Source organism: Diaphorina citri, unplaced genomic scaffold, assembly GCF_000475195.1.
Source record: "Diaphorina citri unplaced genomic scaffold, Diaci psyllid genome assembly version 1.1 scaffold1762, whole genome shotgun sequence".
Lineage (NCBI taxonomy): Eukaryota > Metazoa > Arthropoda > Insecta > Hemiptera > Psyllidae > Diaphorina > Diaphorina citri.
The window spans coordinates 1-23589 of NW_007379188.1; the positions used below are offsets into that span (position 1 = coordinate 1).

At 41.4% G+C, this 23589-nt stretch overlaps 1 protein-coding gene across 1 annotated transcript in view; it reads right to left on the reverse strand.

Moving 5' to 3' along the window:
• Positions 1-2254: 2254 nt before the first annotated feature.
• LOC103517134 (acid sphingomyelinase-like phosphodiesterase 3a) overlaps positions 2255-23589 on the reverse strand; it is a gene marked incomplete at its 3' end in the record, with an annotated part of 48405 nt that continues 27070 nt past the window's right edge. The window contains exons 2-5 of the mRNA XM_008482155.1: positions 12874-13034; positions 8354-8534; positions 3176-3288; positions 2255-2430 (exon numbers count right to left, since the gene is read on the reverse strand). Coding sequence (XP_008480377.1) covers positions 2255-2430; positions 3176-3288; positions 8354-8534; positions 12874-13034 — 631 coding nt within the window. The remainder of the gene's footprint in view (positions 2431-3175; positions 3289-8353; positions 8535-12873; positions 13035-23589) is intronic.

Genomic DNA, 23589 nt, shown 5'->3' on the forward strand with positions numbered 1-23589 from the left:
GAGTAGGAGGAGAAGAAGAAGGAGGAGGAGAAGACGAGGAAGAGAAAGAGGAGCAAAATGAGAAAGAGAAGGACAAGGCATAGGAGGAGAAAGGACAGTTTTGCATTTGACAGATTGAAGCATCTGGGTTATTCCAAACTCTCTCTCTCTGTCTCTCGTTCTCTTCCCATTCACATTATGTTTAACGAACGAAGATGGGGTCCAAATCTAATGAGGAAATTTCTCTCCTGTAGAAAGTGAAAAGTTCTGCCAAATTTAATGAAAAATCACACAAAAGTCACAAAAACCTTTCGGAAAGTTATGCTTCACGATGATTTTCCGATGCAAAACCGTCCATTTTAAGCTTAGAACAAACTTCGTTTGTCCGAGTGAAGAAAACTTGAAGAGTACTGTTCTGAGGCTACGCCACTGGTCACCAAATGGATGTCTGGTTCTGGACACCCACCATGTTCTTTATAAACTGGAGGTGTGAAGAGAATAGAAGAGAAAAGAGAAAAAACATGATGGAAAACAGAGAAAGGAAAAAGGAGAAAATGAGGAGGAGAAAGAAGGGGAGAAAAAGGAGGAAGAGGAGCAGGAGGGTGGGAGAAGAAGAAGAGAAGAGTAGGAGGAGAAGGAGAAGAAGGAAAAGAAGAAGGAGGAGAAGAAGAAGAGGAAGAAGAAGAAGAAGAAGGAGAAGAAGAGAAGAGTAGGAGGAGAAGAAGAAGGAGGAGGAGAAGACGAGGAAGAGAAAGAGGAGCAAAACTGGAGGTGTGAAGAGAATAGAAGAGAAAAGAGAAAAAACATGATGGAAAACAGAGAAAGGAAAGAGCAGAAAAAGAGGAGGAGAAAGAAGGGGAGAAAAAGGAGGAAGAGGAGCAGGAGGGGGGGGGAGAGGAAGAAGAGAAGAGTAGGAGGAGAAGGAGAAGAAGAAGAAGAAGAAGAAGAAGAAGAAGAAGAGAAGAGTAGGAGGAGAAGGAGAAGAAGAAGGAGGAGAAGAAGAAGAAGAGGAAGAAGAAGGAGAAGAAGAAGAAGAGAAGAGTAGGAGGAGAAGAAGAAGGAGGAGAAGACGAAGAAGAGAAAGAGGAGCAAAATGAGAAAGAGAAGGACAAGGAATAGGAGGAGAAAGGACAGTTTTGCATTTGACAGATTGAAGCATCTGGGTTATTCCAAACTCTCTCTCTCTGTCTCTCGTTCTCTTCCTCTCTCTCTCTCTTTCCTTCTCTCTCCCTCTCTTCCTCTCTCTTTCCCTCTCTCTCACACACTTTCTTTCTCTCTCTTCCTTCTATTGTCCCTTAAACTCTTATTTCCTTCCTTCTCTTTTCCTCTTTGTTCCTCTCTCTCCCCCATCCATCTCTGTTTTTCACTGTCTTTCCCCTCTCTCTCTCTCTTTTGTTTTCTTCCTTTTAAGTATTGTGCTTTGTGCTCTCCTTTTCCTCTCTCTTTCTCATCCCTCTTACCTTTATTTGTTCCCCTCTATATCTTATATCTTTCTTTCTCCCTAGTTTATCTCTCTCTCTCTCTTTCTCTCTCTCTCTATTCTTTATCAAAAGCTAATCAATCTTGTAGGTTGTAAAGCGGTCATAAAAATATGGCCTGTAAGACTTTTATCTTTTGGTTCTCTTTCTCTCTCTCTCTCTCTCTCTCTCTTTACAGTTTCTCTCTCTCTCTCTTTATAGTTTCTCCTTAGTTTCTCGATGGTACTTAGCTGAGTTGTGTTTGATAAATGAAGTTTCTCATAAATATAAAATGTGGCTTTGAGAGTGAGGGAGAGGGACTACTTGAAAGAGGAAGATAGGAAAGGAGAGAAGAGGGGGGGAGAGGAGAAGAGGGGAGGTAGGAGAGAGAGAAAGAAGGGGAGGGTTTGAAATTTTATTATTAACATTTCGGTTTTCTAGGAGCGAGAAAGAGAGAGAGAGCGAGGGAGGGAGAGAGAGAGAGGGAGAGACGATATTAATTTCTTTGAAAATAATTATGAAAGCAACACCAAGAAATAGGGAGAGAGAGAGAGAGGAGGAGGAGAGGGGAGGGAGGAGAGAGAAAGAAGGGGAGGGTTTGAAATTTTATTATTAACATTTCGGTTTTCTAGGAGCGAGAAAGAGAGAGAGAGGGAGGGACGGAGAGAGAGAGAGAGGGAGAGACGATATTAATTTCTTTGAAAATAATTATGAAAGCAACACCAAGAAATAGGGAGAGAGAGAGAGAGGAGTGTTTGCCCTCCAGTTAGTAGTTCCCCTGAAGTTGACCACACTTCCGGTTTTAGAGTCTTATTTACCTTTCAAACAGCAACGAGTTGCTAAGCGTGAAAGATTGAGCAAGTTCGTGCAGCGACCTCGGTGATAGCTCATTCAGTCCATAGTAACTGGTCAGGTTGTATTCTAACTGCCATACGGCCTCGTTCTTAGCATTGGCCTCGCTGAGGTCTAAATAATACTGGCTGAAATCCAGCACCTGAAACGAAATCATTTGAATCATAAAGGTGTGTCAAAACATTGTCGACCGGCCGTCGATCCGCGAGTTGAATCTATATTGTCGAAGCAGTGGGGACGGTTCAGTCGACATCAGTATTTTACTATAGGTAAGTAGGTAAGTATCATGAAGGCGCGTTTACACTTTACAGATACACTACATTCACGCCTATTCAATGCACCAGTACCGTTGAGAAGGATCACTGAAGTCGTCCGAGTGATCCGAGTCTTTTTAAGTGGGGGTGAATTCAGCCTCGTGAGAACAATAACTGATGAGCTGATTCCAGCAAAACTGCAAGGTGCCTTAAACGTCGATTAGCTTTCGGTGTGTCGACACATAGTCGATGGCCGTTGATCGATGTGAATTTATTGTGAATCGATTCGACCGGTCGACTATGTTGGGACACACCTTTAGCCTTAGCTGGGTATTCTCTCATTTCAAGGCAGATTCTCATATTATCCCCAATAGGCTCCTCGCCAGGCTGAGTGCACCTCGAATTAGTGAGTTTTTCCGTTTTTTCTGAAGAGCCGCACTTACCGCTCCTGTGACGGTGTCGTATTTGTAGATTCGGATGCCGGGGTTGTTGTTGCCGATCGGAATTCGTCGTGGACTCACGGAGGGTGCCATCATCATCCACGCTCATATTATCCCCAATAGGCTCCTCGCCAGGCTGAGTGCACCTCAAAATTAGTGAGTTTTTCCTGTTTTTCTGAAGAGCCGCACTTACCGCTCCTGTGACAGTGTCGTATTTGTAGATTCGGATGCCGGGGTTGTTGTTGCCGATCGGAATTCGTCTTGGACTCACGGAGGGTGCCATCATCATCCACGACACTGGTTTGTCTGGAAAAACACAAAGCAATACATGGGGACTCAATTTTAACGAGTAATGCCGCCACTGGCAATTATGAGCAGCTATTGATGTTCTCGTGTTGATCTAACTCCTTAGGCCAGCCACTCACTATCAGGTAGAGCTGACAGGTACACATGATCAGGTCCGCCTGTCAGGTCTACCCGATAGCTGATAGTGAGTGGCTGGCCTGAATCGGAAGCATTGTGTCTCTGCTCGCCCATCCGATGAGGGACATACCACGGGATTGGCATGTTCCGACACAGACCACAGTCACCACACCATATAGATAGCAGATGTTTCATTGCGAGAAGGAGGGGGTGGCTCAATTATCCTCACGAGGTTGAGTGCACTCCGAAACCCATACACAAGGCCGCCAAAACTTCGACCTTGCCAGGAATCAACCCCGAATATCCTGCTAAGGACAACCATACATCAGGGTGATGGTCTCTACCTGTAGCCATGTTTAATTGGCTCGGCCTGAACCGCAGTCAACCATTGTGAGGACTTGTACTTGTTATTCATTCTAGTCTAATAGATACAATAAAATAATACATCGAGCAAAGTCCTCGCTTTGCGACGATAGAAATACCAGTCCCCGGTCACTGAAGATAAGCAACGTTGAACATGACCTGTATCTGGATGGTAGAACCAGGAACCAGAGGGTGTTATGGCACTCTTTGCAAAATTTTCGATTACAATTTTTATTTTTTTATATTAGATTTCTCTCCTAATCTTTTAGGGTACATAAAAGTATGCAACACACAAATTCATTATATGAGTTTAGAAGATGATACTACTCCTCGAGAAGATAGTATGTATCTGAGAAGATAACTTGTACTAGAGTACTAGTCGAGAAAACTGGTACCATCTCCCGAGAAAAACTAGTACCTACAACTCTTCTTGGTAAGCTAGCAATGTAATACCTACTAGCCTTTTTTTTCAAAAAGATTGGGAATTGGAATGAAATATTTGACCGGCATTTCGGCAAATATTTCAACGTTTTGATCCAGTCAAAAACGGCCTGCTTACCAAGATAATAAAAAATACAAAAAACTGTTCAATTACAAGTCCTCTCCCATAAAAATTCCTACCCAAATCATATAAGTCGTCCCAGAACAAAAGGTACGACCAGCAGTAAACTGGCCAACTGCGCATTGCGTTGTTGGTGGTTGTTGGAGCTGGCCAGCGCATGCGCAGCAGTCTCCAGACAGTTTCGGAAGTCACTGAACTCCAGTTTGGTGATGGCGCAGTAGTGCGTATGGCGACAGTTGGAATCACAATGCTGGTAGTGGTGGTTGAAGTTGACCGCGTATGCCCGGTGGTATCTAAGGAGAACCAGAAAAATGAGACTATTTAATGAAATATGGCTGTCAAACTTTCACTTGACACTTTTTAGGCCTGCCATTCACTATCAGGTAGACCCGCTCAGGTCCCGCTGTCAAGTCTACCTGATAGTGTATGTGTACTCATCAGGTAGACCTGACAAGCGAACCTGATTAGGTGTACCTGTCACTTTTACCTGATAGTGAGTGGCTGGCCTTAGCAGTATCCCCTGAATGCAGTCAAAAAATCGACCAACTTTCAATCTTGCTGTTTGCCTCCAGTTAGTAGTTCCCCTGAAGTCGACCACACTTCCGGTTTCAGTGTCTTATTTACCTTTCAAACAGCAACGAGTTGCTGAGTGTGAAAGATTGAGCAAGTTCGTGCAGCGACCTCGGTGATAGCTCATTCAGTCCGTAGTAACTGGTCAGGTTGTATTCTAACTGCCATAACACACAAATTCATTATATGAGTTTAGAAGATGATACTACTCCTCCTCGAGAAGATAGTATGTATCTGAGAAGATAACTTGTACTAGTCGAGAAAGCTGGTACCGTCTCCTGAGAAAAACTGGTACAACTCTTCTTGGTAAGCTAGCAATATGGGTAGGTGATACCTACTGGTCTTTTTTTTCGAAAAGATTGGGAATCGGAATGAAATATTTGACCGGCATTTCGGCAAATATTTCAACGTTTTGATCCAGTCAAAAACGCCCTGCTTACCAAGATAATAAAAAATACAAAAAACTGTTCAATTACAAGTCCTCTCCCATAAAAATTCCTACCCAAATCATATAAGTCGTCCCAGAACAAAAGGTACGACCAGCAGTAAACTGGCCAACTGCGCATTGCGTTGTTGGTGGTTGTTGGAGCTGGCCAGCGCATGCGCAGCAGTCTCCAGACAGTTTCGGAAGTCACTGAACTCCAGTTTGGTGATGGCGCAGTAGTGCGTATGGCGACAGTTGGAATCACAATGCTGGTAGTGGTGGTTGAAGTTGACCGCGTATGCCCGGTGGTATCTGAGGAGAACCAGAAAAATGAGACTATTTAATGAAATATGGCTGTCAAACTTTCATTTGACACCTTTTAGGCCAGCCATTCACTATCAGGTAGACCTGCTCAGGTCCCGCTGTCAAGTCTACCTGATAGTGTATGTGTACTCATCAGGTAGACCTGACAAGCGAACCTGATTAGGTGTACCTGTCACTTTTACCTGATAGTGAGTGGCTGGCCTTAGCAGTATCCCCTGAATGCAGTCAAAAAATCGACCAACTTTCAATCTTTGTTTGCCCTGTGTGCTCATCAGGTAGACCTGAAAAGTGAACCTGATTAGGTGTACCTGTCACTTTTACCTGATAGTGAGTGGCTGGCCTTAGCAGTATCCCCTGAATGCCCTGAATGCAGTCAAAAAATCGACCAACTTTCAATCTTTGTTTGCCTCCATTAAGTAGTTCCCCTGAAGTCGACCACACTTCCGGTTTTAGTGTCTTATTTACCTTTCAAACAGCAACGAGTTGCTTAGCGTGAAAGATTGAGCAAGTTCGTGCAGCGACCTCGGTGATAGCTCATTCAGTCCGTAGTAACTGGTCAGGTTGTATTCTAACTGCCATACGGCCTCGTTCTTAGCATTGGCCTCGCTGAGGTCTAAATAATACTGGCTGAAATTCTTTCTTGTTAATTTCGTCCCTTCTTAGCGTTAATTTTGTCTTAACCTCTTTTTTGTTCTTTTGTCTCAAAGAAAGATTTGAAGGATAAAGCTTGCCAGATGTTTGGACTAGAAGTGTTTCATTTAAGCTTACACGTCTTGAAATGTAAAGCTTACAAACTTACAATCCAACCAGGAATGAGAGCAATAGTAAAGGTGCAGCTATTTGCACTACACCACCGAGGCAGCACCACCTGCCTCGGTGGTGTAGTGGTCAAGGCGCTCGCCTGGTAAACAGGAGGGCGTGGGTTCAATCCCAACCGAGGTATGGAATTTACATTGTCGACCGGCCATCGATCCGCGACTTGAATCTATGTTGTCGAAGCGGTGGGGACGGTTCAGTCGACATCGGTATTTTATTATAGGTAAGTATCATGAAGGCGCCTTTACACTTTATAGATACACTTACATTCACGCCTATTGAATGCACCAGTACCGTTGAGAAGGATCACTAAAGTCGTCCGAGTGATCCGAGTCTTTTTAAAAGTGGGGGTGAATTCAGCCTCGTGAGAACAATAACTGATGAGCTGATTCCAGCAAAACTGCAAGGTGCCTTTAACGTTGATTAGCTTTCGGTGTGTCGACACATAGTCGATGGCCGTAAAACCATTTGAATCATAAAGGTGTGTCAAAACATTGTCGACCGGTCGTCGATCCGCGAGTTGAATCTATGTTGTCGAAGCAGTGGGGACGGTTCAGTCGACATCGGTATTTTATTATAGGTAAGTAGCTAAGTATCATGAAGGCGCGTTTACACTTTACAGATACACTAGGTACATTCACGCCTATTCAATGCACCAGTACCGTTGAGAAGGATCCGAGTGATCCGAGTCTTTTTAGGTGGGGGTGAACTCAGCCTCGTGAGAAGAATAACTGATGAGCTGATTCCAGCAAAACTGCAAGGTGCCTTTAACGTTGATTAGCTTTCGGTGTGTCGACACATAGTCGATGGCCGTTGATCGATGTGAATTTATTGTGAATCGATGCGACCGGTCGACTATGTTTGGACACACCTTTAGCCTTAGCTGGCTATTCTCTCATTTCAAGGCAGATTATCATATTATATTAGGTATTATTATTATTATTATTTATTTAATAGTGGGAAGAACTCGCACCATATCTTCAAAAGAGACATAATGAGTAGCTGTAATAGACAAAGTCCTGTCCAGAATTTTAGTCGAACAAAATTTCGGTACCATTGGTCGAACTGGTTCCTATGGGTTGGCACAAATCAGAGCATAACCTTTAAGGCCGAGTCCACACTTTCTCAAGGCAACGTGTAATTCAACGTATGTTTTATGTCAAATTTTCTCTGCGAATCACTTAACACTTATCGAATGCTCGTGTTCGCAAGTTATCCGTGGATTATTATCGAATTTAGACTCGGTTATTTATTCAAAGTTCGCGCTGCGCGGCGTTAAAAACTGCTACCGATAACATGGGGCAGAGTTTGGTCTGGGATTTTACGTGCCGAGAGTGCCGAGACCCTATACTCTATAGACCTATAGATAGAGTCTATAGTTAGCACTTAGCTGTTAGCTTTGGTTGACGCGCCTGCCTTCTAAGCGAGTAAGCGCTAGGTCGCGGGTTCGATTCCCGCCCGGGGCAGACTTTATTCTAAAATACATATAATTATAAGTTTTGTCCGGCTGGCTTTCTCCTATCCTGTCTTCCTTCTCTCTTCCATTTCGCGACATCTCATCTGCAGTTACAGTTCCTCCGACACAGACCACAGTCACCACACCATATAGATAGCAGATGTTTCATTGCGAGAAGGAGGGGGTGGCTCAATTATCCTCACGAGGTTGAGTGCACTCCGAAACCCATACACAAGGCCGCCAAAACTTCGACCTTGCCAGGAATCAACCCCGAATATCCTGCTAAGAACAACAATACATCAGGGTGATGGTCTCTACCTGTAGCCATGTTTAATTGGCTCGGCTTGAACCGCAGTCAACCATTGTGAGGACTTGTGCTTGTTCTTTTCAACCAGAAAGACAAGCAAGCAACTTCAAGCAAGAGATAACTTACTGTCATCATAAACAATCCGGAACGTGTCCGAGTGTAGGTGGCCGAAGAATTGGCCGACAATAATGGCGGCATGTTTCCTGATGAGCCGCAAATACTTGGTGCTATATTTCTCGCTGAAGCTGGGGAGGGCGTCGAACTGCTTCTCATCGGCCCCGGGGGCCATGTGACCGATGATGAACACCTGGGAACCAATAGAAACGAGGAATGTTAATTAGAATTAAGGTAGAAACACACTACACTGAAGCTGGGGAGGGCGTCGAACTGCTTCTCATCTGCCCCGGGGGCCATGTGACCGATGATGAACACCTGGGAACCAATAGAAACGAGGAATGTTAATTAGAATTAAGGTAGAAACACACTACGTCACGTCACGTCACATGAGCTTCAGGGGAGTCAGAAAGATGTAGTTCAAAGTTTCCCCATAAAATTTGTAGGTAATCTCGTTCAGGAGAGCTACACTACTATCACGTCACGTGAGCTCAGGTAACGTGACGTGATGGTAGTGTGTTTCTACCTTTACTTTTCGTGGACACACGTCGTGTCCCTCAAGGTCGAGTCACGTGAGCTCAGGTAACGTGACGTGATGGTAGTGTGTTTCTACCTTTACTTTTCGTGGACACACGTCGTGTCCCTAAGATGTAGTTCAAAGTTTTCCCATAATATTGTATGTAATCTCGTTCAGGACAGCCACACTACTATCACGTCACGTGAGCTCAAGTAACGTGACGTGATGGTAGTGTGTCCCTCAAGGTCGAGGAAGAGGTGGAAAGCCGCTGTAGACAAGAAAAGTACCTACACGAAGACACGAACCGAAAGGCCGACTAGAGAACATGCAAGAAATAACCCAAACCCTTCAACAATCTCATCCTACAACTTTCCGAAATACCCTCCCAAACCCTAGGTACATAATATCACCTAGAAAGTTCTAATACCCAAAAACTCAAAGTAAAATATTATCATAGTCTCAAAACTGCCTATGACGAGGAAGAGGTGGAAAGCCGCTGTAGACAAGAAAAGTACCTACACGAAGACACGAACCGAAAGGCCGACTAGAGAACATGCAAGGAATAACCCAAACCCTTCAACAATCTCATCCTACAACTTTCCGAAATATCCTCCTAAACCCTAGGTACATAATATCACCTAGAAAGTTCTAATACCCAAAAACTCAAAGTAAAATATTATCATAGTCTCAAAACTGCCTATGAGTTATACACCCAGCTACACCTAACTTCCAACTAGTTCACATCACCCTCTGCCTCCTAAGCAATTAAAAGTTTTCGGAGAAAGTCCCTCTGAAAAAATGTTCTTTACTTTCACCTCCGTTCACTTCTCCTCTCTCCTGTCCAATTATTCTTCTCCACATCATATCCACCTTGCCTCTACGCAACGTGTCATTTCGCTTTTCTTCTCCATTAATCGTCTGGCACACATCCCTCCACTGTTGCCAACTCTACCTTCCCATTGTTGCCAGATCTGCCTTCATCCATAGCGTCATTAATATTAGTTACCAAAGTCTCATTACTTGAAGCTGAGGCTTTAGCAGGTATCCCAAAGTCCCTCTTCCTCTCCCAGTTTTAGTCCCTCTCCCTTTTCCCCCCTCAATGTTTTTCCCTCCTAGGTTTCTCCCCTCAATGCCCCCCCCCCTCATGTTTGTATTAAGGAAGAAAGTTTCCTGCAGGAATCAAAAAAATTTCATTCCCTGATAATAATATTTTTACAAGTATAACGAAAGCCTAGGGCCTTGTTGACTCCTGCCATGGATAGTCTTCGGGGAACATTAGGCTGACCTTTGGGCCATCCGAATAAGTCGGATCAGCTGGCTGGTGTGTTAGCTAGGGTAAGGTACTGAGATGAAGAAGAAGAGTTGGGTAAATTCTGATATACAATTAACATTTAAACAACATTTTATTATGTTACAATTAAACAGGTTATGGATAGGAGAGAAGCAAATTAGTGCAGCCCAAAACAATGTGAGTCGGCCATCGCGGATCCACTTCGTTACACAAGGGCCGTTGGCTCAGAGGTCCCCTTAGTCCTCAAGCCTAAGGGGATTTCGTTGTAAATCAAGAGCTGGATTAGGGGTTTTATAAAGTCGTTCTCTCTTCTCTCTGACAATTTCAGTACTGTTGGGGAGGATAATGTTATACAACTCAGATTCAAAGCTCAAGCTCAGAGAGTTACAAGATTCCTCCGCTGGAGTGCCATGCCGAATTTCAATTTAATTAATCAGCACAGGAGGTACTTTACCTACTTGCTAAAATTTTGGATTAAAATCACTAGCACGCTGGATCTAGTTCAGACGTACGAGATTTGGAGACTCTTTGCCAGGCAATGAAGACCATGTGGTTTCAAGTGAACTCCAACCCAATATAAAATATTACCTACTGAAAGTTGATACTTTCTGGATATTTCAAGAACCACAATTTGAAAGGAAATCATTTGATGACAATATGATCAACTCACCTTTACAGGCTATGAAACTCCCTTGTGAAAATGGCTGGGATCCCGGAAATGGCGAAGTAAATGAATCAAAATTCGAAACGAAGCGTTGGGTCGGACGGCTGAACAGAAAAGAAAGTTTGAACTGTTCGAGACGCGAGTTTTCAAAACCCAACTCACTTGTGAATGGAGCGGGGATTTTTTCTATTTCCCACGGGAAAATGAAGGGAAATTTCGACGAAATTTTTAAGCTTTCGAGAATACTCAGATTTTCATCATCAGACCAGGACCACCAGGAAACCGTGTAAAAAGAATTTCCTCCCTACCTAGGTATAGGGAGGAAAAAGAGGGAAAAAACTCAAAGTGGAAGGGAAATTTCACTCACCAGGCCCCTCCTAATCCCATTCGCTCCCATCCATTGTATATTGATCAGTGGGCAAGAAAGAAAATTATCTCAACAACTTTCTTTTTTTTTTAAAATTTTAAGCCTCCTTTATAAGATAAGTTTTAAGAGTTTAATTTTGAGAAAAAAAACTTTGTAATACCCCCTCCCCTTTTCCCTCTTTGTCCCCTTTCTCTGTAATTTCTCCCTTTCCTCCTTCTTCCTTCCTCGAATCTCTTGTGTATCGTTTTTCTCAGGCTTTTTTTTATTATGTTTCCTATAATCTGCGGCGATGTATAAAAAGGAAAGAGGCAAATTACGGCTGTGTCTGTTTTGAAGTGTTTCATTATTATGTTTCCTATAATCTGCGGCGATGTATAAAAAGGAAAGAGGCAAATTACGGCTGTGTCTGTTTTGAAGTGTTTCATATCAAAAGAAATATAAACTTCAAGTGGCCTTTATTAGAAACAGGCCAAAGAAGCTGCCTTTGAAATATTGAAAGGCGTGCCTACTCTTCAAAAGATGTTGACAATAGACATAGCCGAGAACCAATTTTTTAAGCATTTATTTTAGGAGGAGAAATAGCATCCATATAAAATAGATAAAAAGATTTTGGTGGAAAAATAATGCTAAAAAGTTTATAGTGTCTTTGAAATATTGAAAGGCGTGCCTACTCTTCAAAAGATATTGACAATAGACATAGCCGAGAACCAATTTTTTGAAGCATTTATTTTAGGAGGAGAAATAGCATCCATATAAAATAGATAAAAAGATTTTGGTGGAAAAATAATGCTAAAAAGTTTATAGTGTTGAACTTTTTTAGTTGATGGCGATCCACTCGACCATAGTGTAGAGATGTAGAATCTGCTTTGTGCCCATGAGTCGCATGATTCTGACACATCCAAGAAAAATTTATAATGCTAAGTTTAGGTGTAGTTAGTACCTACCTACTATCTTACTAGTCCATACTCCACAGGTCTGCAGAGTAATGTGTGTTTTCTTGTGAATTTCAAATTTCTTTCCTCTCCCCATATTTTCGACACATTTCTTCCTTTTTCATTCTCTCTCTTTCGTTCACCCTCTCTCCTTTCTCTTTCTTCTTTCCTTGTCTTTATCCTTTCTTCCTTCCAACTCTCTACCCTTCTTAACTCCCCTTTCTTCACACATTCCTCCGTTTCTCTCTCTCCCCCTCCCCCTATTTAATCTTTAGGAACAACTCTCCGGTCCTGTAAACTATTCCCCAAGCGGTTTCGATTAAGTTTTGTGTAGGTTTGCGTCTCAGAAGTTTACTGCATGGTGCCGAGACACATTAGCCAATTCATACATAAACCAAACGAAGAAAAAGGAAGCTGGCGCAGCAGCGGAGATAGCGGTCAAGAGAAAGCATGGCCTGTATACAAACATTGTCCAGAGAGGTTTCAAGCTAGTTGTTGTGGCCTTTGAGACGATGGGCGTGTGCTGCAAGGAGGGGAAGGATTGGATAAGAGAAATCGGAAAAAGGATGATTGATCAAACAGGAGAGAAAAAAGCAAGATTTTATAAGCCTGGCAGGTCAGCGTGGGAATGCAACTTCGATTTTGAGTGCCCTTCCAGGATATGAAAACCTGGAAGGGGTGTTTTATTTGTAATTTTCAATGTATTCTTAAATAAATACAGATCGCTCTGGTCTTCTTATTGCATCAAATTGGACACTTACCCTCTCATTGTTCTTCTCGGATTTGGTCATGATGGTCTCGAACCACTTCCACTGGGCTTCCAGCTCCTCCTTGGAGTTGAGTGGATTGTTGGAGAACAGATTGGTGTTCAATGCCACCAGACGGACCTTGCTTTTCTTCTGGTCGAACGTGTAGTAACCTCCTGAGAACAGAGAACGGAGGGAGTCTTTGAGCCAGATGGTTTGGGGCTGGGTATGTACCATGTACCCAGTGTCAATTTGACTTTATCTTGGTACAAGAACAAGAATTCTAGTAATGGCGCATGTTGAGCAGAAGAAGAAGATGAGGAAGAGGAGGGGAAGGAGGAGGAGGAGGCGGAGGAAGAAGAAGAAGAAGAAGAAGAAGAAGAAGAAGAAGAAGAAGAAGAAGAAGAAGAAGATCGGAAGAGCGTCGTGTAGCTTCCCAATGGACTGAAGAGAAGCGATACTTTTGTTTGATAGAAGTTTAAAGTCACTGTATAACTGTTAGTAGAGGTTTAACCATACTGTACAACTGTTAGTAGAGGTTTAACCATACTGCACAACTTTTAGTAGAGGTTCAGCCATACTGTACAACTGTTAGTAGAGGTTTAACCATACTGTATAACTGTTAGTAGAGGTTTAACCTCACTGGGTAACTGTTAATAGAGGTTTAACGTTACTACACATATCTATTAATAGAGGTTTAAAATTACTGTATGACTGTTAATAGAGGTTTAACCATACTGTATAACTGTTAGTAGAGGTTTAACGTTCATAGATTTTTTAAGTTAGTGAATGACTGCCAAAGTCTTACTCTTCAATTTGGCGACAAGCTATATTCGGTTCCTAGTGGGACCCGAGTGAGGTCAGGAAAAGCCAGCATCACGTCTCCTTTCCACGGTCCGGTATGAACGGGGGCAAAGTTTTCATATAAGAGAACTTAAGCATCCTAATTCTTATTAAATTCGAAAGCTTTTAGGATAAACTTTCGGTAGGTACTTTTGCCGGCGAAAGTGGAAGGAGGGCTTTCCACTGGTAAGCCACAAATCAAGGACGAGGTATTATTGAAACAGAATTTCGGTGGAAAAAAAACTTTTTGATATCAATTATCGCTTTCTGAGCATTAATTTTTGAAACCGAGCATTAATTTTTGAATTTGAAAGCATTAATTTTTGAATTTGAAATCCCCTTTGATGTTTGAAAAGAAACAGGATTTGGGGAGTGAATTTTTAATCAAGTTCTTCTTAGAAGTAACTTGTAAAAGGGGGCATTTTGAAGTATCTTTTTATCTTTGAAGAAGAGTAGGTCATTAAGTCATTAGAAAATCGTGCGCTATGATTTTTTTTTTTTTTTTTTTTTTTTTTTTTTTTTTTTTTTAGTCATCTATTGGGGGTTGAAAATTGCAGAACAAAAATGAGTCCACTCAGTTCTGGGACCCCAAATTGGAACCTGCAACGCGAGCTTGATCTTTGGCATATATGCACATTCGCATGTAGTACCTATCTTTGGCATGCTGATTACTGGCATATTTATCTTTGGCATACTGCAGTACTTATCTTGTATTATTCTGCAATTTAAATCGTGATACCTACTTTAATTGCTTACGTTATTATGCATTTATTATTTTAAGGCGGTCTCTTCCTGATCCCTTGTGTGCCGCGTCCATTTTAGTTCAGGACTGACGTTATTATGTACATATGTAGGTAGGTATACATTATTCCCGGTAAGATAAGCAAGTATTAGAGGCTTTTTAGTCATGATAAATTGTATAAATTGACAGTTGGTCATAGAACGATAGATGTTACCTTTCCACCCCTAATGCGCAGCCATACAAAATATAGAAAGTGAAAAAAAAAAAAAAAAAAAAAAAAAAAAAAAAAGCTGTTTGACAGAAAGCCATAAGCCATAAGGTTGCCATCCTGATGTAAAGTTCCATCGATGTCGTTCCCGGAGGCACCTGGATGCCAGAATGCCAGAAGCACCTACCTAATTTAAATAATAATAAAAAAAAAAAATACTGATGTCTACATATTCGTGTTTTGTTAAAAATAATAGTTAAGCACTTCACATTCACTCCTGAGACACAATGGGACAGTTGAAGAGTGCATCAGATTAATTTGAAAACTGGGTCCCAAATTCGTCGAACAGGGAGAAAATTTCTTCTGCCTAAAGAGCGCGAAGTCCTTTTAATAAAGAGGGTTTTTCGCCCATCTGATGAGAGGCATACTACGGGATGGGCATGCTACGACACAGGCTACATGCGTCTAACGTAGCAGTTGTTTCATTGCTACGAAATAAAAACGGTGGTGGAACACTCATCTTTTAAAAAAAAATAAAATTAAAAATTAAATTTCAATTTGTGGTAGAGGCCTTAGAAATCTTAGAATCTTTAGAATGATAGACTCGAAGACACTCAAGAGTAGGTACTCACTACTCAAGGCAGTGCATCCTCTCCCCCTCTCTTCTCCTACAGTCATGTCCACAGTATAAGTACCCATAAGAGTTTCTGGTACTCCAGTCATAAGAAAGTTCATAAAGAGTAATAAAAACGAGAACAGTAGTAAGAAACTAAAAATCTGAAGAGCCATAACATTCGAAACGTTCATAGAGGCTCATAAAACTTCTGTCACAAACAAACCAATGTACGAACATGATCAGAGTCGAAAATCGAAAAATCAACGAAGAAAAGTCGCATTTTCCTTTTGGAATTTCTCCTCTTATGAAGGTGGTTTTCCTTCTTATGGTGTGATAGCACCTGTACTAAACCATAGGAAATCCAAGAAATGGAACCGAATCCCGAAAGCGAAGAGAGAAGGAGGCAGGATAGGAGAAAGTCAGCTGTTCCGAGAACGAACGTTATCCGTTCAGCATAAAATCCGCCCCGGCGCGGGAGTCGAACCCACAACCTAGCGCTTACAAGGCAAATGAGCTACGCTCCAAGCTAATAAAATTAGACTGGCAAATTTAATAAGAAATTTATAGAATAGGTAGATTAAAATACAACGTAAAACACCCACACATAAGAATGAACTTTCTCATCAATTTTCCAAGTGGGGACCGAAAAACAAATGAGATATTTGTCCTTCTCGAACTCTACAAATTATTTGGCCGTAAATTATTCGAACCCTCGTCCTCCCCCATACCATTCCGACTCATCGCACCATTAGGTATTCTCACGCCCACAGTCAATTCATTCCAAAAGTCGACAACCCACGTATCATGTCGAACCTTTCAATACTGACCCTAGCGTTTTACTTCAGGGAGAGAGATAGAGAGAGAGAGGAGATGGACAGCAAAGGAGAACGAGAGAGAGAAAGGGAGGGAGAGGAAGGGAGAGAAGGAGAGGGAGAGAGAAAGAGAGATCGGAAGAGCGGTTCAGCAGGAAAAAGTGAAAAACAGAGAAAGAGAAAATAGAATGGGGGAGCAGTGGAGAAGAGAAAAAAAAGTAGTACAGAGAAAGAGGAGAAGGAGAAAGGAAGAAGTAGATAGGGCAGAAATAAAAATAAGGCTAGGGAAAACAGGAAGAAGAGAAAGAGGAAAATAAGGAGATTGAAAAGAAGGAAAAGAAGAAGGAGGAGGAGGAGGAGGGGGGAGGAGGAGGGGGAGGCTTTAAAATAAGGATAGATGGAATGAGAGGAGGAATAGGCGAAAACGGAGTAGAAGAAGGAGGTGCAGAAAAGGGAGAAAAGGAACAAGAAATAAGATTAGATGGGAAAAAGATAATTTATTTATTTTGTTTTTATTATTTTATCGAAGTGAATGCTAGAAGGCATTCCAGAAAAGGTCAGTTCTGAGTCAGATGACCTTATTATCCTTGGGACATCTAAAAACTAAAACCCATCAAGTCCTGACGGGTAATAAAATCAATGAAAAAAGCGCAGGTCTCTTTTCATGCCGAAATCGTAGTATCTCACTGGAAGCCATTCCGAGAACTTACTGAACTTTAGGGCTCAAGATAAAATTTGTCTAGGGCGAGAATCGAACCCACGACCCCAAATAAAAACTCTACCATGCCTATAGGTAGACACTTTCTTTTGAGCGAGATTTTTTTCAAGACTAAAATATTAGAAAAGAAAAGTTTGCCACATAAAGTTACCTGGGGCTTGAAATATGGGTCAAAACTTTGGTATGAATTTTTCATTTTTATGATTTAAATTTCGGTAGTTGGATATCTATGTAGGTGTCTAGGTACATACTGAGTCTTATACTTACTTAAATAACCATGTAGGTAGGTATAGGTATATATTATACCTAAATTGGACAGATCAGATTGGTACAAACATAACTGCATACGCGCAAAAGTCGTGAAAAGGTTTTTGCCTCACCACAAAGAGTTCACATTTACATTTCATTATTTACATAATATATTTATTTGCTGTCTATTATTGTTGTTTGTTATTTTTTTCCCCCCCGAAATATTTTTTCCGTCACAAAAACAAAATAAAAATAACATTGCTCTAAAGCTAAAGAGATCAAAGTTTGTTGTCCAGAATGAAAAGGATATTTAGGCTGTTTGACAGAAAGCCATAAGCCATAAGGTTGCCATCCTGATGTAAAGTTCCATCGATGTCGTTCCCGGAGGCACCTGGATGCCAGAATGCCAGAAGCACCTACCTAATTTAAATAATAATAAAAAAAAAAAATACTGATGTCTACATATTCGTGTTTTGTTAAAAATAATAGTTAAGCACTTCACATTCACTCCTGAGACACAATGGGACAGTTGAAGAGTGCATCAGATTAATTTGAAAACTGGGTCCCAAATTCGTCGAACAGGGAGAAAATTTCTTCTGCCTAAAGAGCGCGAAGTCCTTTTAATAAAGAGGGTTTTTCGCCCATCTGATGAGAGGCATACTACGGGATGGGCATGCTACGACACAGGCTACATGCGTCTAACGTAGCAGTTGTTTCATTGCTACGAAATAAAAACGGTGGTGGAACACTCATCTTTTAAAAAAAAATAAAATTAAAAATTAAATTTCAATTTGTGGTAGAGGCCTTAGAAATCTTAGAATCTTTAGAATGATAGACTCGAAGACACTCAAGAGTAGATACTCAAGGTAATGAATCCTCTCCCCCTCTCTTCTCCTACAGTCATGTCCACAGTATAAGTACCCATAAGAGTTTCTGGTACTCCAGTCATAAGAAAGTTCATAAAGAGTAATAAAAACGAGAACAGTAGTAAGAAACTAAAAATCTGAAGAGCCATAACATTCGAAACGTTCATAGAGGCTCATAAAACTTCTGTCACAAACAAACCAATGTACGAACATGATCAGAGGCGATTGAAAAACAACAAAGAAAAGTCGCATTTTTTTCCTTGTTAGAATTTGCCTCTTATGAAGGTGGTTTTCCTTCTTATGGTGTATAGCACCTGTACTAAATCCATAGGAAATCCCAAGAAATGGAAACGAAGGTTTCCGAAAGCGAAGACAGAGAAAAACAGTATAGGAAGAAAGGCCATCAGCTGTTCCGAGAACGAACGTTAATCCGTTCAGCCATAAAATCCGCCCCCGCGGGAGTCGAACCCCACCAACTAGCCACTTACAAGGCAAAATGAGCACCCCCTCCAATGCCTAATAAAAATTTAGACCTGGCAACACAAGAATTTATAGAAATAGATTAAAAATTTAATATAAAACACCCACATAAGAATGAATTTTTCTCATCAATTTTCCAAGTGGGGACCGAATAACAAAGGAGAAATATTTGTCCTTCTCGAACTCTACAAATTATTTGGTCCGTAAATTATTCGAACCCTCGTCCTCCCCTATACATTCCGACGTCATCGAACCATTAGGTATTCTCACGCCCACAGTCAACATCCATTGTCCCAAAAGTCGACAATCCCACGTATCATGTCCGAACCTTTCTCAATACTGACCGCTAGCGTTTTACTTCAGGGAGAGGAGATAGAGAGAGAGAGGAGAGAGATAGAGAGAGAGAGAGAGAGAGACAATAGAGAGAGACGAGAGAGAGAGAGAGAGAGAGAGAAAAAGAGAGAGAGAGAGAGAGAGAGAGAGAGAGAAAATAGAATGGGGGAGCAGTGGAGAAGAGAAAAAAAAGAATAGAGAGAAAGAGGAGAAGGAGAAAGGAAGAAGTAGATAGGGCAGAAATAAAAATAAGGCTAGGAAAAACATCAGGAAGAAGAGAAAGAGGAAAATAAGGAGATTGAAAAGAAGGAAAAGAAGGAGGAGGAGGAAGAGGAGAAGGAGGAGGAGGCTTTAAAAAATAAGGATAGATGGAATGAGAGGAGGAATAGGCGAAAACGGAGAAGAAGAAGGAGGTGCAGAAAAGGGAGAAAAGGAACAAGAAATAAGATTAGATGGGAAAAAGAGGAGCCTGAGAGGGAATTTTCAAGAAAATGATGGAAGGAGAAGAGGGAGAAGAGAAGAAGAAAATAGAGGAGAGAAGACGAGAAGGGACATTTCAAGGAAATGATCTTGCCTACCCAAGCATTTAAACGTGAAATACAACGACATACCATGTACCTTATTTGCTACAGTTTAGGGGAACAAGGGGGAAACGCTGCACTGGGAAACTAAGAACACGGGAGAACTAAATGTAGGGTACAAAATTTCAAGGAAATGATCTTGCCTACCCAAGCATTTAAATGTGAAATACAACGACATAACGTGTACCTTATTTGCTACAGTTTAGGGGAACAAGGGGGAAACGCTGCACTGGGAAACTAAGAACACGGGAGAACTAAATGTAGGGTACAGTGGGGGGAGATTGACACCGGGGGAAAATGGATTATATGGGACAGAAAGACAGAAATGGGGAATGTCTTGTTTTAGGGGGAGGAAGAGGGAGGGGGTTCAAACTGACGGAAGCGTGAAGGAATGTTAATTTCCTTTAATTTGAACGCTTTTCTTCCTCCTCCCTCTTCTCTTTCTCTTATTCCCTCCCTTCTCTCTGCTTCCTCCTTCTTCTCCCTTCTCCTCTCTCCCCCTCCTCCTTTTTCCCTTCCCTCTCCCTCTTTAACCTATCCTCTCCCTTCATTTTCCTCTCCCTCCCATCCTCCTTTCAATCTCCCTTTTTCTCCTCCCCCTCCCTCCCATCCTTCTCTTCCTCCTCCCTACTAAGGGAGAGACACAGGATCTTGGCGTATGTTCCCAAAGACATGTTAGACATGTTTCGGTCCTTTCCTATTCTATATACCTACCTATGTACAATTGTACATATCCTAATTTTCTATTTATAAATTCTATGTATACTCTAAAGCTCCAGTTGCTCCAGTGTTTTATACCTAACTATTTATGTACATAGGTACCAGTGGCGTGTTATTGCTGAAAGCTACAGTGCATGGGTTTATACTTTTATAGCTCAGCAAGCTCAGCCTTTGGAAAATCTAACTCAGCCACTGCGAAGCAATACCTACCTATATACAATGCTTTATATTCTGATTCTATGTACATAATCCATCTATTTATTTAGGTATGTCCTATGTTCATTGAATAGATTAACGTCCGTACACAGGGAAATGTCTTGTGTTTTGTCTTGTGGCGGATGACTTTGATAGATGGCCTTGGTGTTTATTGGACGTTTTACCGTGACTTGTTTTTAGTTTGTGTGGTTGTTTGTTACTCGTAGAACTAGAATAAATCTCGGACGGTTTGTTCGATTAAATGATTTTACCATTTTTTGCATTTTTATGCATGATTGAAAAAAAAAAAAAAAAAAAAAAAAAAAAAAACAAACAAAGAAACAAACAGAGTTTAGCTACTTTGTTTGTTACTTTGTTCCATTGCCTAGATATCTTTTTCTTGCCTTCTTCTTCTTCTTTTTTCCCCTTTTCTTCTTCCTTCTTCTCCTCACGTTTCTTCATTTTCCTCTTCTCCTCCTCCTCCTACTCCTTCTTCTTCGTCGTCATCTTCTTCTTCTTCTTCTTCTCCTCTTTCCATTGTGTTTTGTTGATTGTATACGTTTGTGTATTCCCCCGTGTTTTCACTGCATCTCTGATCTCAGAACAATGTTCTTGTTGCCTCTACGCCTAGTTCTTATTTCGGCCACTAGGGACCCCAACAGGCTAAGGGTTTGACGGATATAAATTTACATTCTAACATGTTCTCCTTCGAAGTAAATGCTATGCTCTTTCTCCTTTTCTTTCTCTTCCTCCTTCATTCCTCTCTTCCCTCAAACTCTCCCTTCCTGCCTTCCTCCATCTTCCCCTCCCCTCATTCGCTTTCTGCCTTCCCCTCACTTGATTTATACATCTCCCTCTTTTGTTTCTGTCCCTCTTGCTTTCTCCCTCTCTTCTTTTTTCGTTCTCCCAGTCTCCCCAAGGTTCGCTCTCTCCCCTTTCTTTCTTCCTTCTTCTTCAATCTCTCCCCCCCTCAAACTCTCCCTCCATCTTCCCCTCCCTCATTCGCTTCATATCTCTCCCTCTTTTGTTTCTGTCTCTCGCGCTTCCTCCCTCTCTTCTTCTCTTCCTTTTTCATTCTCCCAATCTCCCCTTGTTCTCTCTCTCTCTCTGTCGTTCCCTCTCAAGTTGAGTCCCTTTCTCTCGCAATGGAGCAGTTGTAGTTGGGTAAAAATTATGAATAAAAGGTCGATTCCTAGGTATGTAAAAAGTTGTGAAAAATCCAAATCTGAAGTCAAAAATCCGAAAAAGTAACTTTAAAAGGACAAAAATTCAATTTTCATGTGCCGATCTAATGAAAAAGTTCGAAGAGTAGTGACGTCAGATTTTAAGAAATAATAATAATAATAATAATTGATATGAAAGTGCTTCAGACCACCCTGTATAGTAATTTTATATTGGCATACTGTCTGGGCGTTCTGGTATGTGATATGAAAATATTTCCAGTCCCTTCAGACCCTTCCCTTCAGACCAAGTCCCTTCAGACCACGTGTCATTAAACGAGCACAAAGCAAATTTCTTCTGATTTAGAAAGAAAAAGACAACAAAATATGAGAAAAGAATATTGGAGGAGGAGGAGGAGGAGGAGGAGGAAGAAGAGGAAGAAGAGGAGGAGAAGGAGAAGGAGGAAGAGAGAAAATAATGAAAATATGGAAAAACCCTAAGGAACGAGAGATAGAGAGAGAGAGAGAGAGAGAGAGAGAGAGAGAGAGAGAGAGAGAGAGAGAGAGAGAGAGAGAGAGAGAGAATGATCAGAGGCGAATGTCGAAAAATCAACAAAGAAAAGTCGCATTTTCCTTTTAGAATTTCTCCTCTTATGAAGGTGGTTTTCCTTCTTATGGTGTAATAGCACCTGTACTAAATCATAGGAAATCCAAGAAATGGAAACGAGTTCCGAAAGCGAAGACAGAAGAAAAACAGTATAGGAGAAAGCCATCAGCTGTTCCGAGAACGAACGTTATCCGTTCAGCATAAAATCCGCCCCCGGCGGGAGTCGAACCCACAACCTAGCACTTACAAGGCAAATGAGCTACCCTCCAAGCTAATAAAATTAGACTGGCAACACAAGAATTTATAGAATAGATTAAAATTTAATATAAAACACCCACATAAGAATGAATTTTCTCATCAATTTTCCAAGTGGGGACCGAATAACAAAGGAGATATTTGTCCTTCTCGAACTCTACAAATTATTTGGCCGTAAATTATTCGAACCCTCGTCCTCCCCTATACCATTCCGACTCATCGAACCATTAGGTATTCTCACGCCCACAGTCAATTCATTCCAAAAGTCGACAACCCACGTATCATGTCGAACCTTTCAATACTGACCCTAGCGTTTTACTTCAGGGAGAGAGATAGAGAGAGAGAGGAGAGAGATAGAGAGAGAGAGAGAGAGAGACAGAGAGAGAGAGAGAGAGAGAGAGAGAGAGAGAGAGAGAGAGAGAGAGAGAGAGAGTAAAAAAAAAAATAAAGTCTTTAGGGACGGGGGGTTTTATGGGCGTCCAAGGGGGGGGGTTTAAACCACCCAATCCTTCTAACACCTATCTTACGGACATAGTAAGTAATTAACTGACGAATTTAACGTGTTATCGTCAGGGGCTACCAGAAACATTGACGCTAGTGGCACCTTTTTTCAAAAGGTGATTGATCTAGTGGCACCTTTTGAAATCTAGTGGCACCTTTTTTCAAAAGGTGCCACTATAGTGGCCACCAGAAAAATAAAATTGAGGGGAAGGCAGAAAGCGAATGAGGGGAGGGGAAGATTTGAATACTTTTTATTAAAAGGAAACCTTTACGAGAAGAGGGAGGGAAAGAGAAAGAGCGAGAGAGAGAGAGGAACTAGAAATTTCTCCTGTTCAAACATAGCTCTTTCGAAACAGTAATAATAATAATAAGTTTATTCTTTCTTTACAATATTCTTTACATGATTATTCTTCATCATCCCTGTAAGTACTTCTGTACTTTTAGGGACCATAACTTCTTATATGTAATGTATTCTTGATTTAATTCATTTTTCATAGGTATGGTATTTAACTGACGAATTTGATGTGTTATCGTCAGGGGCTACCAGAAACATTGACGCTGAAAAAAGGTGCCACTAGATCAAAGCTGGCCACCAGAAAAATAAATTTGTTACTGATAAAGGGTACCACGAGACCAGAATGTTTGGGAACCCCTGGAATGTATAATTTAACCATTTCGTCTTCACCGCATTCCGGAAGTTTGTCGTTCCAGGAAGTTGGGGTCCGTCTCGTCGCGTCGTCCTGAAATGAGTTTTGGCTCCGGGAGATTTATCGGCTGTCGGACCCGGTATCGAATAAAATCGGTTTGGGGGCTAGCCATAACCCCCTATATCCGAATTGCATTTA